This window comes from Lagenorhynchus albirostris, chromosome 6 (assembly GCF_949774975.1).
Source record: "Lagenorhynchus albirostris chromosome 6, mLagAlb1.1, whole genome shotgun sequence".
NCBI lineage: Eukaryota > Metazoa > Chordata > Mammalia > Artiodactyla > Delphinidae > Lagenorhynchus > Lagenorhynchus albirostris.
Window position 1 is genome coordinate 69,220,230 of NC_083100.1, and position 24,703 is coordinate 69,244,932.

The window sequence follows — 24,703 nt, forward strand, 5'->3', positions numbered from 1 at the left end:
ACACCAAAATCTACTGATGAAAGTTTTGTTTATCATAAGCAATTTAAACTAGACACGTCCTGCCAAAAACACTCCATAGATAGGAGCTGCCCCACACCCTTAGTGTGCTTGCCAGGAGCAGGTCACTAATCTTTGTCATTAGCTGGTCACTTTTCTTTCCCGGTATTCCTCAGCAAGGATAGAGAATGGACTGTATTCCTGTTGCTAACACTTTCCTTTCTATGAATTTTATATTAATTTTTACATAATTTTGAAATTTCAATATTAAATTCTCATCTTTGCCCCACGTTAAAATCATCTGAAATATGTTAAACAAATTTTAGTGCTTCAGACCCACCCTACAACAATTAAACCAGAATTGCTTATAGCTAAGTCAGAGCATCAGTATTTTTATATTTCTATTCTAACATGTAGCCAGGATTGAGAGCCACTGATTTAGATCCTAAAAAATTACATCTCCTTCAACAGGATTTTATAATGTTCTTAGAAATTCTTACCTTTGTTATTAAATTTATTCTTAAATTTATATAGCTTAGTCAAACAAATGAAATATATTACACATTTCCATTTTTACCTGCTTATAAATAATATATAAACTATTTATCTTCCTTATAGCCACCTTAACAAATTATTTGCCTCATTCTTTTTTTGTTTGTTCGATTAACTCTTGGATGTTCTAGGTATGCAATTATATCAGCAACAAAAAGAGATAAATTCATTCTCTTTTTTAAAAAATACTATTTATTTTCTTTATTAGTTCATTAGATTCTCCAGAATAATTTTGAATAGTAATAGCTGACTTTATGAAAATAGCTTCACCGTTAACACTAATACTTTAAAAATCTCCTTGCATTCCTCCAATAAATCCTACTTGGTCATAGTTTTTTTGATACTTTGTTGAGTTTATCGTCTAGTAAATTATTTAGAATTTTGCAACTATTTTATAGTGATATTGATCTATAGTTATAAGCTCTTCTTTATTATTTAAATCCACTTTATTGTTATTTACTTTTCCCTTTTTTTTAACATCTTTATTGGAGTATAATTTCTTTACAGTGGTGTGTTAGTTTCTGCTTTATAACAAAGTGAATCAGCTATACATATGCATATATCCCCATATCCCCTCCTTCTAGTGTCTGCCTCCCACACTCCCTATCCTACCCCTCTAGGTGGTCACAAAGCACCGAGCTGATCACCCTGTGCTATGCGGCTGCTTCCCACTAGCTATCTATTTTACATTTGGTAGTGTGTATATGTCCATGCCACTCTCTCACTTCGTCCGAGCTTACCCTTCCCCATCCTTGTGTCCTCAAGTCCATTCTCTACATCTGTGTCCTTATTCCTGGCCTGCCCCTAGGTTCTTCAGAACCTTTTTCTCTTTTTAATTCCATATATATGTGTTAGCATATGGTATTTGTTTTTCTCTTTCTGACTTACTTCACTCTGTATGACAGACTCTAAGTCCATCCACCTCACTACAAATAGCTCAATTTCGTTTCTTTTTATGGCTGAGTAATATTCCATTGTATATATGTGCCACATCTTCTTTATCCATTCATCTGTCGATGGACACTTAGGTTGCTTCCCTGTCCTGGCTATTGTAAATAGTGCTACAATGAACATTGTGGTACATGACTCTTTTTGAATTACGGTTTTCTCAGGGTATATGCCCAGTAGTAGGATTGCTGGGTCGTATTAGATGTACTTCTGATGTATTTGTGGGGAGGAAGGTGATCTCCACGTCTTACTCTTCTGCCATCTTGAAGGTCTCCCTATACACTCTTTAAATGTTAGAAAGAAATCATCTGTTAAGCCATGTGGTCCTGGTGGTTTTAATGGTAGTTCTTTAATCACTAACTCTACTACAGTAATTATTTATTACATTTCTTTCTTAGTCAATATTGGTGATTCATATTTTGTGAAAAATTCATCCATTTCATCTAGGTTTTCAAAGTTGTTACAATATTGCTTGTAGGATTCTCTTTTAATTCATTTATTCAGTCTTTTCTGTATAAGTAGGTACGTCTGCCTTATCATTGCTAAATTTGTATATTTTTGTTCTTTCCTGTAGCAGGCCTTTGAAAGATTCATTGATTTCACTGGATCTTTTTCAAGGAATTAGCCTTTGGATTAATTTATTCTTGCTACTATTCTTTTCATTTTCAGAATTTGCCTTCATTACCGTACCTCTTTTTTATTTCTTTGTATTGTCCTATTATTCTTAACAGTTGTTTTAAGGTTTTTTATTGTTTGAGTCTTTCCTTCTATAATATCTAAGACATTAAGACTATATATTTTCCTTTCAATGCAAGTTTTTCTGTGGTTCCATGGGTTTTGACATGAAATGTTCTCCTTCTGTTGCTTTGTAAATTATTTCTTTTTGGATCCAAAGGTTATCATAGAGTGTGGTTCTTAATTTTCACGTACTTCTGATTTTTTTAGTCACATTTTAATAATTTTTTTTCTTGTTTTTTGGATTACAGTCAGAGTTAAGGGACTTTATAAACTTTTCTACTATTATAAATATTTAAGCACTCACATGTAGTGCAAAAATTATCTATGCTTGCATTTGTTTAAAATGACTCACCTTTATAAAGGTTTTCCAAAACATTTAGCTTTATTTTCGTGGGGATGGGGCAACCCTGCTCTCTTTCTTTACACGTACTTATTTCATTCTTTTATGTGTAGTACGATTGAATTACATAATTTCTTGAACAAGTACAGCTGACATAAATAGGTTTCAGAACATACACTGCTGGTTTGTAACTCAACTGGTAGAAGTAGAAATGTGTAGGGACACAACAATATGTAACATTCAGAGCGTTGGGTAACGAGAATCAACATAGTTTACAGAAGCGGAATCTAATAGGTGGAGGAAGAGAACTTCTACTATTTTGAGAGCTTCTGCTATTTTGCAAAAGTTATATAATTGCTGATACAACCATCAGTTTCCTTAGAAAGCAATTGAATTGCTGTCTAGCCTTAATCTTTCTGAGGAACAAATTCCCTAACTGGTACAAAAAGAAAATGGCATTTATGCTACATTTTTATTCTTTCTTACTTACTGATAAACCAATAAATAAAATGAGTGGGAAACATTTTGTATTTCACCATACTAGTAGCGACTTTTGAAATCCAATCTGATGAACAGCTATGGCAAGTCACAATAGTTGGAAGAATCCTGGAGTAAGTTTGGAGTCTTAATTCTTCCACAAATAAAATCCCTTAATGCACTTATACTTCAGCTTTCACATGAAAAATGGGGAAATCACCATTCTATATTCCTTATATAAAGTTGATAAATCAAAAGAAGATTTGATTTTAAAATATTATACACGAGAAATTTTTTCTGAAATATAAAACTAGATCCAAGTTCAAGATGGTATATCAAGTGTGAAGTGGTACTTAAATCACTCTTTTCATCACCTGGCAGATTGCACCTCCCTTTTCCTTACTTTGTAAGCAAGCTCAGATCGTCTACAATCAATCCACTTGTAAAAAAGTATTTGCAAAAATGTCCATTCATCCACTGTGGTTAAATTCTGTCCATCCCCTCCTTCATTCCCTCTCTCAAGTAACTGGGCAGTTGAGGGGAAGGTCCTCAAATTGCTTCTCAGGATGCTGATCCCTCCTGTTACCTTTAGAAACCCTAGTGAGTTCCAAGGTTTTCCCCTGAGGCCGTATTTCAGAAATCCTAACGCATCCTTTTAAGTCAGGTTTTTGCTGATTTAGCAGAAGGCTCCAGAGTTGGAGTAGCAAGAATATGTATGCAAAAGTAATAAATCCCCTCTGCCTGCGCATCATCACCCACACTCCAACTCATCCTAGGCCCCGACTGTGTCCTTCTGAAAGCAAAGGAACATCTCATAGTTATGCTGTTAACTGGGGATGGGAACTGCAGGAGAGGGGAGGGGAAGATGCAGGAGGGAGGACTCTGTGTCATTTTTCAAGGAACCTTTACTTGCACCAGAACTTGTTCAGGATTTATGACATTGTTTTCCGTGTCTGTGTGCAGTAAGATTTTGTTATTTTTTTTCCTAAATGATGTAACCATATGATATATGTTGAAAAGTTGCATGTAGAAAATTAGTTATTTTTCCCAAGGCTTATAAAAGCCCTTAGTCATGGATTCTACAGTGCCCTGCTTTGCCAGCAATCTGGCCAGGTACGATGGCCCTATGCAATAAAATAATAAGCCGCATGAAAGTAAAATAAGAAAGTAGATGAAAAAGCAATTTGAGCTTCAGACTAGAGCTATATATATTTATATGTTTAAAACTACTAAAAGAATCTACCTACCTTGATTAGTGGTTAAATGTGTAATTGCCGAGGAAATATGAAAAATATCTGCTTCTTATCACTTAATGATAAACCATAATCATAGAAATAATATAATCTGGGATGACCTCAAAATTATGGAATCCATTAAAGAAGAATATTAACTTCTAGAAACAACAAAAAGCAAGGTTCAGTGTATTTTAAGTGCTAAAGATTTATCAAGCCTAGAGTGCTCACATAGCAAGCAATAATTCTATTAGAATCAAAAATGCTATAAAATATTAAGGTTGTACTCTAGGGCAGAATTTAAGATTTGATATATTTCTTGCATAATCTACTTAATAATCATGCTTGAGGTTTAGTGTTTCATAAGGAATGTTAATTTGTGTTTTGATTAATTTTAATTTGTCAAGATTTACATGTATTTAATGACCCAATGAATTTCCCCAGAAAATTTCCTAATGTCAGTTATCACAGTTACCAAAGCTGTTTCTATGATTAATTTGCTATTTAGGGGAACCATTTGCCACACTCAGATTGTCTTTCTCAATGTGCCCTTTTTAGCGTCTCTTTAGGAATTCTTCCTTCTCTGCAGCTGTGCTAAGTGAAACAAACCAGAAACCATTCATTTCACCATGGTCACCTTTCCAATACTATCTAGATAAGGGGCATCTATTAAAGAATATATTTTGATTTTTTTCAAAAGCAAATACAAAACTTCAAAACACTATGGAAGAGGGTGTTTTTTTGGTAAAAACTCAATTGTTGATGCTCTTCCAACATAACCTAGAACGTGTACATACCACCAAAAGAGAGTGTTTTGCGATCCAGGCTAAGAAACAGCAAACACTAAATCTGGTATCTTAAATTTGAGGAAGGAATAATAGGGTTTGATAGATGTTTTCTATGGCATAGTTATTTCTATTTTTGCTCTCTCTTTGTATAATTTCTTCAGTTTTACTTTGATTTAATACTTCTGTCCTGTTTTGTGGTTGTTGGGTGCTTCTTGTTTGAATGTCCCTAAACTTTGGGCTCTCTAATGCTAAGTTATGGGATTGATTTCTTTTAATAATCACAAAAAGCACTCCATACTCACTTAAAAGAACAAATGTCTCATTTGTCTTACATAATTTGAGAGTTCCACAGAGTTTTGTCTACCTAAATTCAAGTAAAGGGAAGTTAATCTTACATTTATAAAATATTCAAGTGACTTTATACCATAATTAAGATATGGAATTTTTATCAGCCTTGAAAAAAATGTTCTGGAACTTTCAGGAACTTTAGAAAAGTGAAATTACAGCTTTTTACTCACCTTAAATTAACTGTTCCCTTGAGGGTTCCTTTGAACAACAATTAGTATTGTAAATGTGCATTATAGATGTCCAGATTTGGCCTGAAAATGTGGGAAATTCTGATTAACCCTATAATTTTTTTTAATCTGAGCATTTAAAGGCTTGAGGACCAGGGATATTTTCAGAACATGTTTTATTCATTGCTATGCTCTCATGCTTAGCATACTGCTCGGTATACAGTAGATACTTAATAAATATTTGCTAAAAGAATGAGGACTGCTTTTCCAAGCTGCAGGCCATGAAACGAATTCTGGGTGATGCTCCTTAGTCTTTGAAAACAGGCTAACTCCATAAAACAATGGCTCCAGATGCACAGTGAAAGGTGCTAAGTACCCTCACAGCAGCTCCAGAGCTTGACAAACTAGAAGGTTGTATAGAGGGTAGCAACATGACTATAATAATCATTAAACCAGCTTGTGTCCTGGTTTGTACTTGTGTACTTGGCATAGATAGTCTTTTAGCCAGATCTGCTAGGCCTGGTAAAATGCCACTATCTGAGTGCTGAATGAGGAAGCTCCAAGTTAGGTAATTTAGCAGAGGAACCAAACCTGACAAAAAAGGATTATCCATTGGAAGCAAGAAAGGTAAAATGGCTGGGCCCAATGGAAAGGGGTGCCTTGGATAAATATCCACTTAAACTTACCCTTTCTTCCCACTCTTTTCAATCTTCTTCTACCTCTGTTCCAATACAGCTCCCTCTCTTATAACTCCCACTTTAAAATCCCTTTACTTAGGCATAGCCAGATTCCGATGCTGCTAACTTATTTTAGACATCCAAACCTCTGGGCTAGGAAGAGATTCAATTATTAAATCTTAACTTCTATTGAGTGTTACCTGAATGATCTATGTAACTCACTTAAGAAAATTAAGAAAGTCAGTTAAGGGCTAACACAGGAGAATTACTTAATCTAGACAAGTCCTTCATGCTAAGATCTGTGTATCTTCCCCCCATGCAAACAAAGTCCTCTCCACGGAACTCTATGGTACCTCCTATTAGAGGTCGTTCTCTCCAGTGATTGCCACTCCTAATAGGTTGAGTGTTAGGGGCTGACAACATATAGTAAAGACACTTGAGAATGATGTTGAAAAACTTTCTCAAGTGCTCTTAAGGTTTTGTGGATGATTCTAAGAATATTGGAATTCCAAGAACATATTTGTACATTGATTTAGTAACTGACCACTCTCAAAAAGGATTTAAGACAATTCACAGTGAAAACCTAAGTGAAAGTAAACCAAAATATTTAACACAAGTCAGAAACAGGAAACAAAAGTTAGAGAGATGAAAGGAAAAAGAATTCTTAAACTCTCTTGAGGCAATGGAACACAAAATTTAGTGGTGAATTTCCTACTCACCAAAGAGACCAACGAAAAGAACACATTGGGCATGTATCTCTCAATTTCTAGCAAAGAGAATGCAACAGTTCTTTAGGAACAATAAATATGTGTGAGGAAAAAAAAAAGCAGAAAAAGCTAGAAGTACACTTTTCACTGAACATCTACAATGCACAGGATGATTTACTTTCATTATGACATTTAATTGTGGGCACAACCCTGTGAGGTAATTATTATTTTTACAATAAAGGAAACTGAATCTCAAGAAAATTTAATTGACTTGACAAAAGTCACAGCTAGTAAGGGATGGAACTTTACATAGTAAAGTAAGGACTTGAGCTCATGCCTATCTGATTCCATAGCTCATATCGCACCCAGAGAAGTGAATAACCCCTACCTCTATCTCATCATCTCATCTGCATCTTCCAGTTCAAAGCATGCATACACACACACACACACACGCACATGTGCACAATTTTTCCTTCTATAACCAGGCTATATTCAGAAAGTATAATTGAGAAACTTCAGGAAAATGACAGAAAGAACAGCTGTAAGCTCAGTATTCTCATTCCAACTACTATAACGGTAGCAATATCTCCATTTATGTGAAATATAAAATGCCTTTATAGATAAACCCTAAGAGAAAAATAGGCATATCTGTTACTTGGGCTAATGTTCTTTATGTTTTTATCTGTATGGGGACATCTGAGAGTTACACTGAGACCACAATAGTGGGCTTCAAGCAGGAAAAGTAAATCATATGCAGAGAAGCCAGTGAACTGGGGTTTGCTCCTAACATAGCACCTCCAAATAAAGTGGCCCCATTTCAGAAGACAGTGTCCAAACCTAGCTTAACTCTAGTCTAGCATCACGTGCCAAAGAATTGAATGTGATTAGTTTAGACAGGTAGAAGGACCAGCAAACTAGAGGGTTGCTTCCATGAGAGGAGCTGGGTTGTTTGTGATCCCAGCAAAGCGTGGGAAAAGAGTCTCCAACTCCAAAGGCAGAAATGGGCAAAGACAAGTTATCATTCTGGAGAGGTCTCCAGTCTAAGCAGGCAATCGGACCCGTGTCCAGTCATGGAGGTGAAGCCTGAAGGTTACAGTTAAGGGGAGAGGTTTCAGAGGAGTGCCTAGGAACTCAGACAGAGGAGAGCTCCTTTTTTGGGACTCTGAGCCAGGTAATACAGGATCTTTAAGGTAAAAGTCTGAGTTTCTATGGCTGATTGGAGCTGGATGAGCAGGGTCCTACAATCAACACACTATTTATTGGTAACTTACGACAAATTCCAATATTGCAAAGGCTCTTATTCTCTGGCAAAGAAACACAGATGGATCAAGTGACTTGCACAAGCATCAGCCTGTGGCAAATTCATGACCAGAATTTATATCCTGTGGCTTTTCTTCTAAAACACCCTTGACCCATGTCTGTGGGTGACCCTACAATGAAGGAAATAAGACTGGAAACAGTGGCTGTCATGTTTCAGGTCTCTCATTGATCCTTTTGTATCTCATCACAATCAGTCTGACCAATTGCATCACACAGTGGTCCTGCAGACACAGGACCCCTGTAGTTACTTTAATATTTAACATAGTAAAAATTGTGAGTTAACTCAAATATGATCTAATTTGAAGTTTCTCTACGGGCCACATGCATTTGAATTATCTGCACAAATAATTTATTATTACTTTTAGCTATAGTGGACAGCAATAAGAAGGTTGACCCAAAAAGGTAGGAAATCCTAAAATTACATTTTTAGGCACTATATAAGGCCTTCTCCCTCCACTCCAAAGAATATTTAAATGGATTCATTTTTACTGACAGAAGAGAGTCAACCTGAGAATTAAAATTTCTATATGCCACCCAAAATAGCTAAGACACATACAGAAGAGTTGAGTATCCTTGACCCATTGTATACTGGACATTTTTTTTAATAACATAAAATTTTATTCAATTTAAATTGAGTAGCACTCATCACAAGCTATTGTTTAATCTTTTTTTACGAGTTTTAATTTAGTCACTGAATAGGTTGTCAAAACAGTAGAGCTGTTAGGAGGTTTCTGTATGCATCGTAACTTCTGACACAATTTCCATTTCTGAAAACTGAACTACAGTTTTACAGTACGTTTGCCTGTCTCCTTCCCTTTCTCTAGTTTCAGTGCTTATCAAAATATTTAGTACTAATAATGTGCATATGAAACATAAATATCCCAAGTATTGTTAGCTAAGGTCTAACAATATGGTATATGACACTGTCTGGTATATGACACAAATACCGTGGCTATTTCAGGATCATTATTTTTCCCAATTATAGCGAAGATGTGTACCAGAGATAGTAGTCCAAATTGACTTGAGATTCCTTCTAAAGGTTGTCTTTCTAGTTGTACCACCTTTCATTAGTTATGTCTTATTAATCGTCACATTGCATTATATCTGTGCACAGTATGGTGCTACATAACAATGCAGGAAATGAGAAGCAGTGTGAAACGTTGTAGGCATTACATTTTAATGAGACAGCATTTGCGTTGCGTCTGAATGCCTGCAGTTAATTCAGAGAACAAGTATTTGAGTTAAAATTCTGACATGTTCAGCAAAGCAAGTATTCATTAAGGCAGGCGAGGTAGAAGCATTGTAAAAACTCCTTTGTGACATTTACTACACCTGCAGTTCTGTGAACGCGAAATATACTTTATTTCAGGTGGAGGTAACCCTGTGCGCCGGTAGTATGAAACTCTTTCTTTTTTTTTCTTCAGGTCCTAAAGGGTTTCCCAGAATGTTTACAAGCTGACATTTGTCTACATCTCAACCAGACTTTGCTGCAAAACTGCAAAGCCTTTCGAGGGGCAAGTAAAGGTTGCCTTAGAGCTTTGGCAATGAAGTTCAAGACCACCCATGCACCTCCAGGAGATACCCTGGTTCACTGTGGGGACGTCCTCACTGCACTTTATTTCTTATCCAGAGGCTCCATTGAAATCCTCAAAGATGACATTGTGGTAGCTATTCTGGGTGAGTGTTTTAGAATTGGATAGTCACAAATTCAGTTATTAGCTAGTGCAATGCATAGTTTAAAATGATAGAAAAGAGGGCTTTCCTATTTATTTATGAGTACTAAGACTGATGAGTGATTTTAAAGCTTTATTTAAAATTCAATTCAAATCAAATTAACCTTGCAGAAAATATGTTTTCTTGACTGTCTCACTTTTTCTCTGGTGTGTAAGTGCTTCCATCTTGGCACCTACTTAAGCTTTTGAGGCCAGATATATGAAAATAGTCAGCATTTTCCTTTTCATGTTAGAGGATCTTGGATTCATGCTGAGATCTTATCACCTTAAATAAAATATATACGTAGTAAGCATACTTGCTAGCATGTGCCAATGCCCTGTCATGAAGTGGGTTTATATGTTGATGAATTTCATCTACTTGCTGTGCACTTTACCTGCTGTGTCCCATCAAACAGAATTATATGAGTCCTTACCTGGGTAATATAGGGCTATAAACTTAACACCTAGGGATAAAAGTGGTGAGGAGATGAAAATTAGTAATAAGTTAAACTGGTTTGGGTGCAAAAGAAAGTCCATCTATCCAATCTGCCACTTCAAAAATAAATTTAGTCATTGCGAACTTGTAAGATTTCTTTAGAATATTAGAACAATGGGGAAGAACAAGGGAGCAGAGAGAAACTAGATCAGTTGTTGTCCTCTCCTATCCCCTAGCCAGTATGTTGAAGCCTCCGTCTCCCCATGAGAATACCCACCCCCAATGGCTGTGAACATGTGCACTTCTTTTTTCCTGCAGATTAAATCTGGTTCTATTTAAATAAGAAGCAAATAAGTCAGTGATTTCCTTTCACTTGACTCTTGATGTTAACATCCAAAAGGACGAGGATATTGTCTGTTTTCTTCACTGCTACGCAGAACCAAAATGGGCATAGCACAGGACCCAATACATGAATGAAGATGTTTGAGAGATTCCTATTTATTTTGATAATTTTATTATGAGAGCCTTTTGAAAATTTTTTCAAAATTGACCAGATGCACAATTTGGTTTACGATCCAATAAGCAGGCTAAAAACATATTCTAAATCACTTAGCAGCTAAACAATAAAGTGGGATTTTCACCAGATTTGGCTTTGACAGTTTGCTCTAGTATGTTGCCAGGGAAGGAGCACACATCATTGCATTCCTGATCTTCAAATCAGCCATCCCTAACTTCTACAGGAAGGTAACAAGCCTTGTTGCTTTATAAAATAATAATTTTTTACCCTTTGCTCATTTACAGTCACGTAGCTAATTAAAATACGGAGCTCATGCTGAATTTAGTTCAGAGCTTTTCTCTGATAATATCTATACTGAAGTATCAAAACTATAAAGAATTTCAAGAGATTCTCCTTTTCTGTCTCCATTTCCATGTAAATCTGCACTTAAAATCCTCAGAAATAGTGATTATTTATTCTATTTCGAAAAGCTAAGTATTTATTTAAACTACAGTTAATGTATTCTCTCCAATGTTAATTTTTCTTATAAAGATATGGCATCTGATTTCTCCCCGTTATATTCACATTTAGAATAAGAACATTACAGCATTTTTCTTTTACATGAACATTATTGTTTAAAAGTCTTGGTAGTTTCCATAGTCGGGTATATATGAACTTGTCTACCAAAAACTACAGTAACAGATCCAGGGAGTTTTTTCTAAATCTGAAAAGACGCTTCAGGATATATGTAAGAAGGTACATTTTACGCTGCCATTGACTACCTTTAAAAGTTATGTAATCAAGAATCCATCAGTAGTTATTACGCATGTATTCCATAGGTATGATTTTTAAGTGCCTTGACATTCAGAGACAGAAAAATCTAAGTGGCCATGACTTTCAGGGAGAATATTGGGAGAAGATGAAATATATCAAGGGTGCAAAGATTATGACTGGAGTCAGAATGCATGGGATTTAGTCATGGCCACTCTCTCCCTCCCTTTACTTCACCCAACTAAGAAGGTGACCTTGACCTAATCCGTTTACTCTCTTTAATCTTCTTTCCATATTCATAAAATTTGGATAATAATTAGTAATTTTTTCATGAGGTTATTTTGGGGATCAAGTGAGATAATACAACTAAGCATTTGACACAGTGCCTGACACCTACTTAGTCCTCAGCGTTTGTTGTTGCTGTCATTATCATCCTCGTCACTGAAGGGCACCTAGGAAAGAGGTGACACGTGGCTAGGCAGAGGGGATGCGGAGGGTGCCCATCAGAAGCCAGACAGTGAAATAACCCCAGGTTTGGCAAAAAAGCAGGAAGGGCACACTTTTAGAAGAAAGGCCATATAGTAAAAAAGCATGACTGTATTTTTTTTTTGAGAAAATGTAACTAGATTTATTAAACAATTGGGCAACTTTATTAAGGGCAAATCCAAAAGTGGTTACTAAAGGAAACAGGGTATGTTCAAATTGTACCCTTAGTCCTCTAAGTGTTAAAAGAGTTCCACCAAAACCCCATGTTTGGCGTCACCTCCCGAGACCATCCTGAGATAGAAAGTTTTAAAATTTGACTCTCCACAGCCTTTCCCATATTCCTAGGTTGACAAAATTAGACCACACCTACTATTGGCAAGACTCTTTTCTAGCAATGTGTGGCATAGCAGACTAGAGCCGTGTTTGCTGCATTCCAGATGCTTAGCCAAAGAATCAAAACAAGGAAGTAATGGGGATTATACCAGGACCAGTGCTCTAAGAGACAAAATTCCGGTCAGTGAACAAACATGACTGGGGCAGCCAGTACGAGGTACTGGAATTTTGCTGCCCAAGTGTCTGTTGGCTGTAGGGTCTTACCTATGAAATTTTTGGTTCAGGGATTGGTCAGTGGTCCCCTTCTACTTTCAGAAGGAAAACATTAAGTTCAGATTCCTTTTATTTCCTTTTTTTCCTTTTCTCCTTTTATCTTTTTTAGGAAAAAATGATATATTTGGAGAAATGGTTCATCTTTATGCCAAACCTGGAAAGTCTAATGCAGATGTAAGAGCTCTCACGTACTGTGACTTGCATAAGATCCAGAGAGAAGACTTGCTAGAGGTTTTGGACATGTATCCTGAGTTTTCTGATCACTTTCTCACAAACCTAGAGTTGACTTTCAACCTAAGGCATGAAAGTGCAAAGGTATATGTTGCCTGCTTACTTTTGTACTCTGACATTTTATTTTATTCTTGGATTGCCCAGATACCTCTGAAAGATCAAGTGGACTAGTGTAGAAAAACTTAAGCAATTGTGAATATTTGAAAGGAAAAGCTAACTTAATATTGGAATTTCTCAATTATAGAGAAGGAATTCAGTCTAATTTCTTTCAAGTATATTGAATAATTTTAGGTAGTTCAATTAAATTTGACCTTTTAGGAACTCTTGGGTGACATATTTGATTTATAATAGCCTTGGTTTATATTAAGTGTGACAATTATTCGTAATAAATGGGTGATTCTAGTCTATTGAAAATTGCCTAGAAGAGTTTATCTTATAAAGAGGTTAAAATATTCTCTCAGCTATTATTTACACCATAAACTGTTTACTGATACCTTTTCAATAATTATGAAGAAGTTAAACTCTTAAAATTTAGGCCCATATTTAACACAATTTCTAAATTGCAGAAGTATAAATTAATCAGGCTTATACCTGAGTCAAAATTAATGCTACAGAATGAAGAACATTTACTCTACTAGAAATAATATTTTAAATAATTCTACATATGATTTCACCTAGGATGAATTTTGAGAGTGTAACCCTTATATCCCTCACCCTCTTCCACTATGAAAATGTTTCCTTATGACCTACGAGTATTCTAAGAATATAGACTTTATCTTGCAGCCCACAATTTATTGCTAGGTTATTCCTCCATCCCCTTCCCCCCAAACCTCATAACCCCAACTCCAATTCTAAATACTTTTTTGTCAGAAACCAAATGTTTTGACACTTGCCAGTGTATTTTAATGCTAACAAATAAAAGATCCTCAAGTCAAGAGTTAGGTAAAATGTGGTATATTTCATTCTCCCTGGAGTTACAGTCATTCCCAGGGTGCTGTGAGAGACAAAGATTTTAAGGTCACAAGAGTACCATTCGATAACCTGAAGCACCAGCTCAGATAGTTACTTCTTTTCAAAAAGCTGAAAAGTTGAAAAATAATTAGGTGGTAAGAGGTTCGTTACCAAGAGTATATTCTTTTTATAATGATTTTAATTCAGAATTCTATCAAATTGCAGTTTGAGATCACCAGCCTCATTCTTACTTTGCTTTTAAAAACAACAGGCATCTACCTCAGATAACTTATTTACATAAAAAGTTTAGGCAGCAACCAAAAAAATATTTGGAAACTTCCAGTTTTGTTTACAAGAGGGAGGAAGGAGGAATGGGGAACAAAATAATCAAGGGTTCAGAGCATAGTGTTTATTGAATTCAACCTTATATTTATTCTTGTGAAATTTAACCTTGCCATCATTACCATGTAATTTAAACATCATAGCTAATTATAATTGGTTTACACTTTTTTCTCTGCAGTAATGCAGATTCTGCAATTTTTAAAATTATTATTATTTTTATTTAACTTTACCAAGTTACATAAAATATATTCCGCATGAAGGAATATGTTGTCTCTAAATGTTGACAACATCATCCCCAAACATTTCTGATAAATAACTTCTACAACTCTGATTTCCCCATTAGGTGGAGAAACTACTAGGATTATTCTAGCAGACTATTTTATAATTTAGAGAAAACCATTAAGCAAAGTATTGTAGCTATCTGCCTGCAATCTAATAATTAAATCTCAAAGTGGTTGAAATAATATGAAATAGTAAAGAGTTTACTGATGATATATTGTGTTCAAATTGAATAATCTTCCATTTTTATCTTCACGTTCCATTAACAAAGGCTGATCTCTTATTACAATCCCAGTCCATGAATGATTCTGAAGGAGACAACTGTAAACTACGCAGAAGGAGATTGTCATTTGATAGTGAAGGAGAGAAAGGTAATTCATTCTTTTCTAAAATTTAAATGCAGAACATGTTGTTATCAGTTCTTCTTACTTAAATGCTCATTATACTTCTGATTTCAAGGATAAACTTTATTCAGATTTTAAGAAGGCAAATCCTTTGCTTTGTTCAGTAGCTAATGATATGGTTTCTGATTGACAGCTCTCAACAGTGTTTCTCAAGACCTGATCCTAGGCCCTCTTCTTTTCTTATTCTATGTCATACTCTTTCCCTGGGTAATCTCATTTATACCCATAGTTTAATTATATTTTCACATAGGAGATGTACATATTTATATCTTAATCCCAGATCATCTGAGCTTCAGTCTCATATATCCAAATGCCTATTAAGCCATCTACTTGAAATCGCAAGGGCAGCTCAAACTCAACATTTCTTAAATTGAAATCATGATGTCCCGCTGGAAACCTCTCTCTCCATCAATTGCCGTGTCTCTAAATGGCATCACCATTCTATAAACTGCACAAAACAGATCTATCTAGGAACCAGCCATCTCTCAACCTCTTCATCCACCCTGGTAACAAGTCTTGTTAGTGGCACCTGCAACACATCCATTTACTCTTCAAACTAGGTCTCTATTGTTTCACTTTTCTCCATCTTCAGAGCCACAACTCTGGACCAAGCTACCATAATACTGAAACACATTTCAACTCACCTTCCCAACTTGCCCTCTGTCATCTATTCTCCACAATGGACCACTGGTGATTTTTTTTTTTTTCTAAATGCAGGTATGTTTATGTCACCCACATATTTAACGCCCTCTAAAGACTTCCCATTCCCTAAATTCTCCATAGGGTAGGTTTATGCCTACCTCTTCAGTCTTATCTCATACCATCCTTTCCTTCACTACCCTAACCTGGCCTTCCCCATCAGCTCCTCTCTTTTGCAGCATTTATTCCAGCTGTACTTCCATATGATTTGCATCATCATTTAATCGTGATATCTGCCTGTAGATCACAAGCCCCATGGGAAATATTTAGTCACCTGAAGCTTCAGTGCTTGCCTCACAGCAGGTCTTCAACAAATATTTGTTGAAAGAATGACTGAGTTAATGAACTAGCATTTGAGCATTTTCCATATGACTCTCTTCCTCCTTTTGCCTTCTTAATCCAAGTTCTTTCTTGGCCCTCTTCCCTCTGGATTCTCTCCCAAGGGGAGAGCATCTACTAGCTTTAACTTGCCCTATATTTCAAATGAACTCAGCTACCCTCTCTTTCACGTACATCATTTTTGTGTTTTTGCTTATATCCTTTCCTTAATTGGAATTTACTTCCCTATCCTCAAACACACACACACACTCACACACAACTATACCACACCACTTTTTCATCCGTTAAATTACATTTTTTTGTCAAGGTTAATCTTCAGTGATATTCAGTGTGAACCCTTTCTTGATTTCCTCAAAAATATAGGTTTTCTTTCTTTCCTGAATTCCTAAGCCACTTCCCCGTTGTTATACGGATGGTCCTTGACTTACAATGAAACAATTTGTGATTTTTTTCACTTTACAATAGTGTGGAAACAATACACATTTAGAAGAAACCATACTTCAAATTTTGAATTTTGATCTTTTCCCAGCTAGCAATACGCTGTGACGCTCTCTTGTGATGCTGGGCAGCGCCACTCCCAGTCAGCCACATGGTCAAGAGGGAAACAGCCAATACACTTACAACCATTTTGTTTTTCACTTTCAGTGCAGTATCCAATAAATTACATGAGATATTCAACAGTTTATTGTAAAATAAGCTTTTGTTAGATGATTTTGCCCAACCATAGACGAATGTAAGTGTTCTGAGCATGTTTAAGGTAGATTAGGTTAAGCTATGATGTTCAGTATGTTAGATATATTAAATGCATTTTCAACTTATGATGTTTTCAACTTACAATGGGTTTATTGGGCTGTAACCCCATTGTAAATCAAGGAAGATCTTTATTTTCAAAATCTGCCCTGTACAGTGGTTATTGGTACATTTGTCTTTTTTCTCTATCAAACTGCAGATTCTTTTAGCAAATCATGGTTGATAAATATCTGTTGAATTGGGCTAACTGTTGACTCCTCTGGCTGATTGCAGAACAATAAACCATTCATAGATAGGTGATAATTTATTACTGCAATGTCCTTCATTATTCTCCTAGTGACTTTTTCTAAAATCAGAACCATAACAGTCAAGCTGTTCTTCTGTCAACTTAATCTAAATCCCTTATCCTGAAGTTAATCTCATATTTTGATCTCACTAGAAATGAAGAACAGCTTGACGATATTGTCTATATAATAATGTCCCCCATACAGTTGAAGATTTATTAAATCTCCTTTCAATCTTGTTTAGTTTCTTCATTCTCAAGCTAAATAACTTAACGTTTTTATCTCCTGACAAGGCCCTGAGTGTGTCACAATTTATATTGTGCTCATGCATGTAGACATTTCTATTGACTCTGAAAACTTTTCCTTTAATCACAGGCTTAGTCTATAAGACCCATTTTATATAAAGTGTTGATGGTAAGGGATTTGCCTGCCTGTAGCTCTTTGAAGTTTCCTGGTGTGTCAGTGAGTAAGCACTTTTTGGTCAACATGAAAACACAATTAACTCCAGTTATCCAGAGCCTGAGAGCCTATTCCAGTCTTCAGGACTCCATGGTGCAATAGGCAAGTTTAAAATTTGCTGAAAGCAATTTAATCCCAATCACCCCAATCTAAAGATCTGAAAGGGCCGCTCATTCTATATTTCTTGATATAGAATCAATATCTGGGAGGAAAATGCATATAAGTAAGTATAAAGAGCAGAGAACTTTCAGAAGATAATTGATACTAAATGATATGGAGGGTACATAAACTAAAAGCTGCCCATGAAATGTATTGATTACTTTAGAGTTGGTTTACTGCTCATTTGAAACAATACCTTGAGGGCAGATATCCAAGAGTGCTGATGACTGTGAATTAATCAGCAGAGGCATCAAGAACCAGAGGGAAGAACACGTGGTTAGCCATTGGAGACAGACAGAGGTTGAGTCTTACAATTACCACTCACGACCTACTCAATACAACACTGGAACTCTTCAGGCTTCAACTCTCACCTGCACAGCGCCCCCCATCATGTCTACCACGTGGTGCTAAGGAGCTTACATTCAAAAAGAGATATTAAAAATGAAAAGATATATATAGAACCTCTGCACGTTGACTTGAACTAAATAGAAGCTTAACGTATCGGATCACTTCTCTCCTAAAATGCATTTGTAGATGAAAGTGGCTTGTCCTCATAGGCTGCACATTTCTTTTAAGAATATAAACTCAGTTCCTGACAAGTAAGAGTTGTCCAAATTTGAGGACACCTTGTATTTTTTTGAAGATATATTCAAGAAGTTCTCTTTCCTTCCTAAAATTCTGGCATGGAGGTACCCAGGACCTCCCCGAACTGACTATGGTCATTGTAGGGGGAGATGTTATAGTTCCTGAGAGGGAAGTAAAATGTTATTTTTACAGAAAGTGAAGAATAAAAATGTATCTTCAATGACTTCCTTAGTGATCACAAGCATTGGCAAAATAGCTGGACAGAATAGAAATAAATGTGGTATAACCGTTTGGAACATGTTGAAAAATAGTCTCTAACTGGTCTTCAGAGTTGGATTGTACTTACTTCAGAGTGTGTCAGTGTGGTTTATTGGGTTATGGGAATACTTCTTTTAAAATTTTGTGATGTGGAGCTAAGATCCCACAAGCTGTGCGGCACAGCCAAAATAAAATAAAATAAAATTTTATGTTGTGTATATTTTATAATATACATAAATTTTAGTACAATAGCATGTAAAATGACACATGAGATACACACACAAGCATATATATATTTTTTACTGATAGCACTTTTGTGACCAAATATTTGGAATATTCTGTTCACCTTTTTCTATGAACGGAAAATGCAATATCAAAGTAGCTACTAATGGCTGACTTAGGGAGACAGTGACCTTTTGAGAGAGAATAATGCAATGAGAACAGCAATTAACAGGCCTCCACAGAAAACAGAAAAAAAATTAAAATGTGCTAAAGATATGACTGTACCAACCAAAGGGATGGAAATTAAGGTGAAAAATGTTCAGCATCTTCTTTACTTTGGATTTAGATAGTGCCACACATTTCATTAAAAAACAGGAACCCATTTTAAGAGATATACACATCCTAAGAGCAATTTTCTCATTTCCCTACCCATGTAATTTTTATTGAAATGGGCACTTCTATATATATCAACTAGTAAAATCTAGTGTTCCAGAAAATGAGTGGAAAGAGGTCTTGAACTCATCATACCTGTGTTTCAAAGAATAGCAATAAAGCTTATCTCCTTGTAATGTTGGTTTAGTGATTTCACATTGCCATACAAAAGTCAGTAAAGTTTTGAAAGTGTTTCTCCAAAATAAGTAACTTCTGTGAAAGTTATTGAAGTTAGGAGTAAATATATACACTGTTAAACTTGTTTTTACAGAATAGAGGTGGGTCAAATTCTAATTTTATTAAGTTTTTAAATATATTGCTATTATACTTTGGCATCTCTTTGGAATATCTTCTCCAATAATAAATAATGATTAGCTTTTGTTATCCATTTCAGTAATACATAAATGTATCTTTATTTTAATTTTTAAGATAAATTCTTTAACTTTATTTATATAGAAAAATGAGTCTAATCCACTTTCAACTTTCTTTGATGCTAGAGAAGAACTAAAGTACTTGAGATCAAATGAAGAAATTTATTTTGGACTCCAATTTTCCAATGAAATAAATGTTTTTTAATGCATTCGGCTGGAAAATGCTCAACTCATCTCAAAATCGTTACCAGTAGGAAATCTTAAACGCGAATGCTGAGAGAGTACATTAAATGCCTCTCTTTTACCAAAAGTTGGGTCCACCTGTTGGGTCTGACAAATAAAAATGATAAATCACCTGAGAGAAAGACTCCATAAATAACGGAGAGAGCACAAGCATTTGTTCCCAGATTGTTTGAAATGTAAGAATTTTATATAATCATTCTTAAGATGGATGGGTCAACCACTCCATCAGGACATTCGTTCCATGCTCTTCAATCCATCCTGAACACAGAGAGACACCTACAAGACAATTCACAACTGCTTTAGAATTGGATCCTGTGAGGAAAGGGAAGGAGGTGAACTGTCAGCCTACAGAAACAAGGGATTTTTAAAAAAGTTTTCAGTCATCTAAATGAGAAAAATTCGAGGCTTAATTAAATAGGCAGGGGTTTTTTTCTTTGTAAAACGATGGTAACAGGAATGATTATACAGTCTCATTTCTAGCAAAAGGGAAAATGTAAAAACTACTCAGATTACTATTCGGAATACTATTTCTACATAGCATTTAAGAAAACAACATTAAGAAATAATAATAATAAAATAGCAGGGCTTCCCTTGTGGCGCAGTGGTTGAGAGTCTGCCTGCCGATGCAGGGGGACACGGGTTCGTGCCCCGGTCCAGGAAGATCCCACATGCCGCAGAGCGGCTGGGCCCGTGAGCCATGGCCGCTGAGCTTGCGCGTCCGGAGCCTGTGCTCCGCAACGGGAGAGGCCACAGCAGTGAGAGGCCCGCATACCGCAAATAAATAAATAAAATAAAATAAAATAGCATTAAGAATAACATTAAGGAAAATAGTACCTAATGCTACTTAATGTCTATTAAATAATCCAGTTTAACCAGAAATGGAACAAGCCATCAAAATCTAGAGGTACCTGGAAGCCAATTATAATGCATTTCAGCCCAATATCATGTATTCCATTAGCCAACCTCCAGCAGTTTCCATTTTTAATCCACAAATAGATTGTCATTTCAACTGTCATTTTAAATGATCAGATTTGAAGCTTTGATTTACCTAGTATGGAATAGAAAAATGTTGCAGTTGGGCTGCATCAGAGAAACCGTTCACATGGCCTGAGTTCCAAAACGCAGCTGGCTGATGATCCAGTGGCAATGAACACAGAAGTAAATGTGGAGTCATTTCCCCTCTGTATTAGAAAAAATTCAAGGATATCAAACGTCTTCTTCTTTCATGATCCTACTTTTACCTGAAATTCTTGCTAAAGGATTTAGATGCCATGTATATGAAATAATTTGCTCCGGTTCACTAGAGAACTAAATAATAATCCCTCATTCACCACATTTTGTGAACACATGTCCCGAGTTGAAATCAACAGGTTATAATTCAGTTTAACAATATACGTTGACTGATGAATTTGTGCCTAAGCATCCAAAATCAAGCCATAATTTAGTAAACTAAGACCAAGGCCCATGTGGTAGGTGGGACAGAACATTTTACTATGTATGAGGATTTACAAATCTACAGAGAACTCCCAAGGTCTTTCAAGCCAAACAGGCGAAGTGATTTAATGATGTGTGATGTCCATTCATTACAAATATCCATGTTAGCATTATCCTTACTTATATCAGAGACATATGAGTTCGATGTTAATTCAGTTTACATTTGATTCTGCTGGAAAAGATTCCACGAAAGTGTTTAAAAGAAAAGCATTTTGGGGAAGATGAGAAGCCTTTGTTGGTTCAAATTCCATTGGTGCCCAAACTGCACAAAAATTTACTTAGGAGCAACAAACTGATGCAATTCACAAAGCAGGTATGAATATAATTTAGAGAAGTGAAGTGTCTAATTTTTTTCACATTTACTAGCATAAAATTGGAAACTATTATTTTTTGAGGAATGAAATGATATGTTTATAAAGTGGGGAAATGTTGATCAGATTTTCAGGAGGGGAGAAGTTAAAATCAAAGGAAACAGAGGAAGAGATGACAAGAATGAAGGAAGGCTGTGTCCGTGACACTGGAGAGAAAGGGCTTGTGTAAGAAGAGTTGATCTGGAGATTTACAGGCACCTAGACTAGTGGTTGAGCAGAGAAATATAAGTGATACTGAGTAATCAATGATGTCAACAATGCTTGAGATTGGAAAGGTCTGTGGTCTTCTCAGTAATGATGAAATCACTGAGCAAGTGGGGAATCTTAAAGAAAATAAATTAAGCAATCTGCTTGCACTACATTGAACTTTAATTGGCAAGGTGTAAACTAACTCCTTAATAACCATTTCACATGAACTGGTTTTTTTTGTGTGTGTGTGTGGTATGCGGGCCTCTCACTGTTGTGGCCTCTCACGTTGCGGAGCGCAGGCTCCGGATGCGCAGGCTCAGCGGCTATGGCTCACGGGCCCAGCCGCTCCGCGGCATGTGGGATCTTCCCGGACCGGGGCACGAACCCCTGTCCCCTGCATCGGCAGGCGGACTCTCAACCACTGCGCCACCAGGGAAGCCCCATGAACTGGTTTTTAAACTCTATCCATTTTTACCTTGGGCTGCTTTCTAGCTTCTCATATTTTAAATTATGATTTTTTTAAATAAAAGAAAAAGATCTCTGTTTAATTTCTGTGCCATATGGGAATTTTAAAAAACAGTTGGAAGTTTCTCTGGAGTGGCCTTAAATCAGTTCATTTGGCCTTCTATAAATAACAAAGTAAGCACAACCAGGCGGAGAATAGATGGAGACACCGTCTTAAACATTTCTCTAGAAAATGATATACCTTCTGGAGTATGTGGGTTAGTTATTAGCAGTAACCAGATGGAGAATTATACTGTCTCCCCAGGACACTAATGGGAACAAGTTCTGGGTTTTGTCTCTTGGAGTTTTTCCTGCTGAAATATGTTCTAACACAACCTGCAAGGCTGAAATTATCCTGACATTTCAGTATAAAGCAGCTAATATGCACTACTGTCTTTAATGTAATTAAGTAAACCTACCTTAATTACTGTATTTAAGCTTTATATTCTTTGCAATATCCTGCACAACCAAACTGCCTGGAATGTCAAGGCCATTACATGCATTGAACTAGGGTTGAAGTACAGCCTGCCAGCCTGTACCACAAGGAGGCTTCCGGTTTTGACCTTCACAATGTGGAATGACCACCACAGATGAGAGGGCATGAAGGTTAAAAACAAACAGTAAGCTGCATAGCGGTGACATTTTAGAATTGGGACACATTTTTCTTCACTTTTTCATTTCCTTCAAGAAATAGTACACCATATTTTAAGAATACAAATGACTGTTGAGCATGTATAAATAAGGTTTAAGTTATCCTAAAGTTTTTTTTTCAGAGATATAAATGCTATTACTACCACAGATATTCTTTTAATTTTGGAACAAATAGCATATCTCATTAAGATAATCTAATGTCCTGTGAATTATGAAAAAAAAAAGTCTTCTTAAGTAGTTCCATTCTCAGTAGGAAAAAGAGAAAGAACAACTTTTCTGGCAGTTTAAAAAAAATCTATGTTAAAGTTATTCCAAAAAAAAATCACTATGACAAAGGTAGTTTATGTAGCACTAGATAGTGCAGTAGGCATAGAGTCTCACATTTGATTCTCTTCTATAAAATAACTTTTCTTTGATAGATTTTGGCAAAGGAAGCACTACAAATGATCCCGAAGACTCTGTAGATACCATAAGACATTATCAGAGGTCCAAGAAACACTTTGAAGAGAAAAAAAGCAGATCTTCATCTTTCATCTCCTCTATTGACGATGAACAAAAGCCTCTCTTCTCAGGAATTGTAGATTCTCCTCCAGAAATAGGGAAAGTAACTGGACTTGATCTTGAAGAAACAGTACCCACCTCAGGAAGAATTCCCATAGATAAAAGAAGTCACTCTTGCAAAGGTAATCAAGTTTCTCCAGAATCTCGTTGTCTTTCCTCAGGACTAATCACAAAATGGTGACTTCGCACAAATGAAGAACCATACCGCACATTAATCTAATCTGCAATTTTGTGATATATTTGCAAAGATCAAACCTTAGATCATCTACGAAGTGTTTTCAGGGTTCTGGAATAGTGGTCATTATTCCCAATTATAGCATAGGAGGGTCTGTGTGGCCAGGCAGACTTAACATAATGCCACATAGGACATTGTAGGAATGTCTGTTGTAGTGACTCCGTGGGGAGAGGAGATCGATGAGTGAAGAGAGCAAACCCATTGATTCTTGTATGTATCTTCTGTATCCATTCCTCACCCCCAAACCTGTTTTTTTAATAGCATGAAAGACCAATGCAATAAAAATGCAATAAATACCAAAAAGAATTTCAGTTTACTGAGAATTATGAGAAAATGGGGAGAAATGCTCCTAAATAAAATATGCTTTTAGATCCAACTCAGTTGAACACATTTGTTTAAAACGGATACCCAAATATATGGGTTTTGTTGTAGAAAATATGCATAACTGGGTAATTGTGCTTAATCAGTATATCCAGATTAGATGCTAAAGGGTGGAAAACTCAGGAAAACTTGAGGACTGTCACATGAAAGAACAATTAACTTCTCATCAGGAGCTAGATATACGGATCTTGTTAAATCTTGCTAAGTGGGTGCAAGAACAGGTACAGGCAGGCTGCTTGGGTTCCAAGTTCAACTCTGTGACTTACTCCCTTTATGTCTTTCAGTAAGTGATTTGACAGACCCCACTAAGACTCAGTTTGCACATCTTCAGAATAGGAATAATATCTTCTAACCAACTGGTCTGTTGTGATTACTAAACAAGAGAACATGCATAAATTACTTTCTCTGAGATAAAATCCCCAACTCTGCTTAGTATTTTCTCACAGCTTTTCTTTTCTAACCCTTTAATCATTGAACATATTCCTAGATATATAAAAATGTAGAGATGAAG

At 36.0% G+C, this 24,703-nt stretch overlaps 1 protein-coding gene across 1 annotated transcript in view; it reads left to right on the top strand.

The window, feature by feature from the left end:
• Positions 1-24,703, top strand: part of KCNH7 (potassium voltage-gated channel subfamily H member 7) — a 450,073-nt gene that overhangs the window by 412,312 nt on the left and 13,058 nt on the right. Inside the window, exons 10-13 of the mRNA XM_060151475.1 lie at positions 9,716-9,968; positions 12,908-13,113; positions 14,873-14,972; positions 23,447-23,698. Coding sequence (XP_060007458.1) covers positions 9,716-9,968; positions 12,908-13,113; positions 14,873-14,972; positions 23,447-23,698 — 811 coding nt within the window. The remainder of the gene's footprint in view (positions 1-9,715; positions 9,969-12,907; positions 13,114-14,872; positions 14,973-23,446; positions 23,699-24,703) is intronic.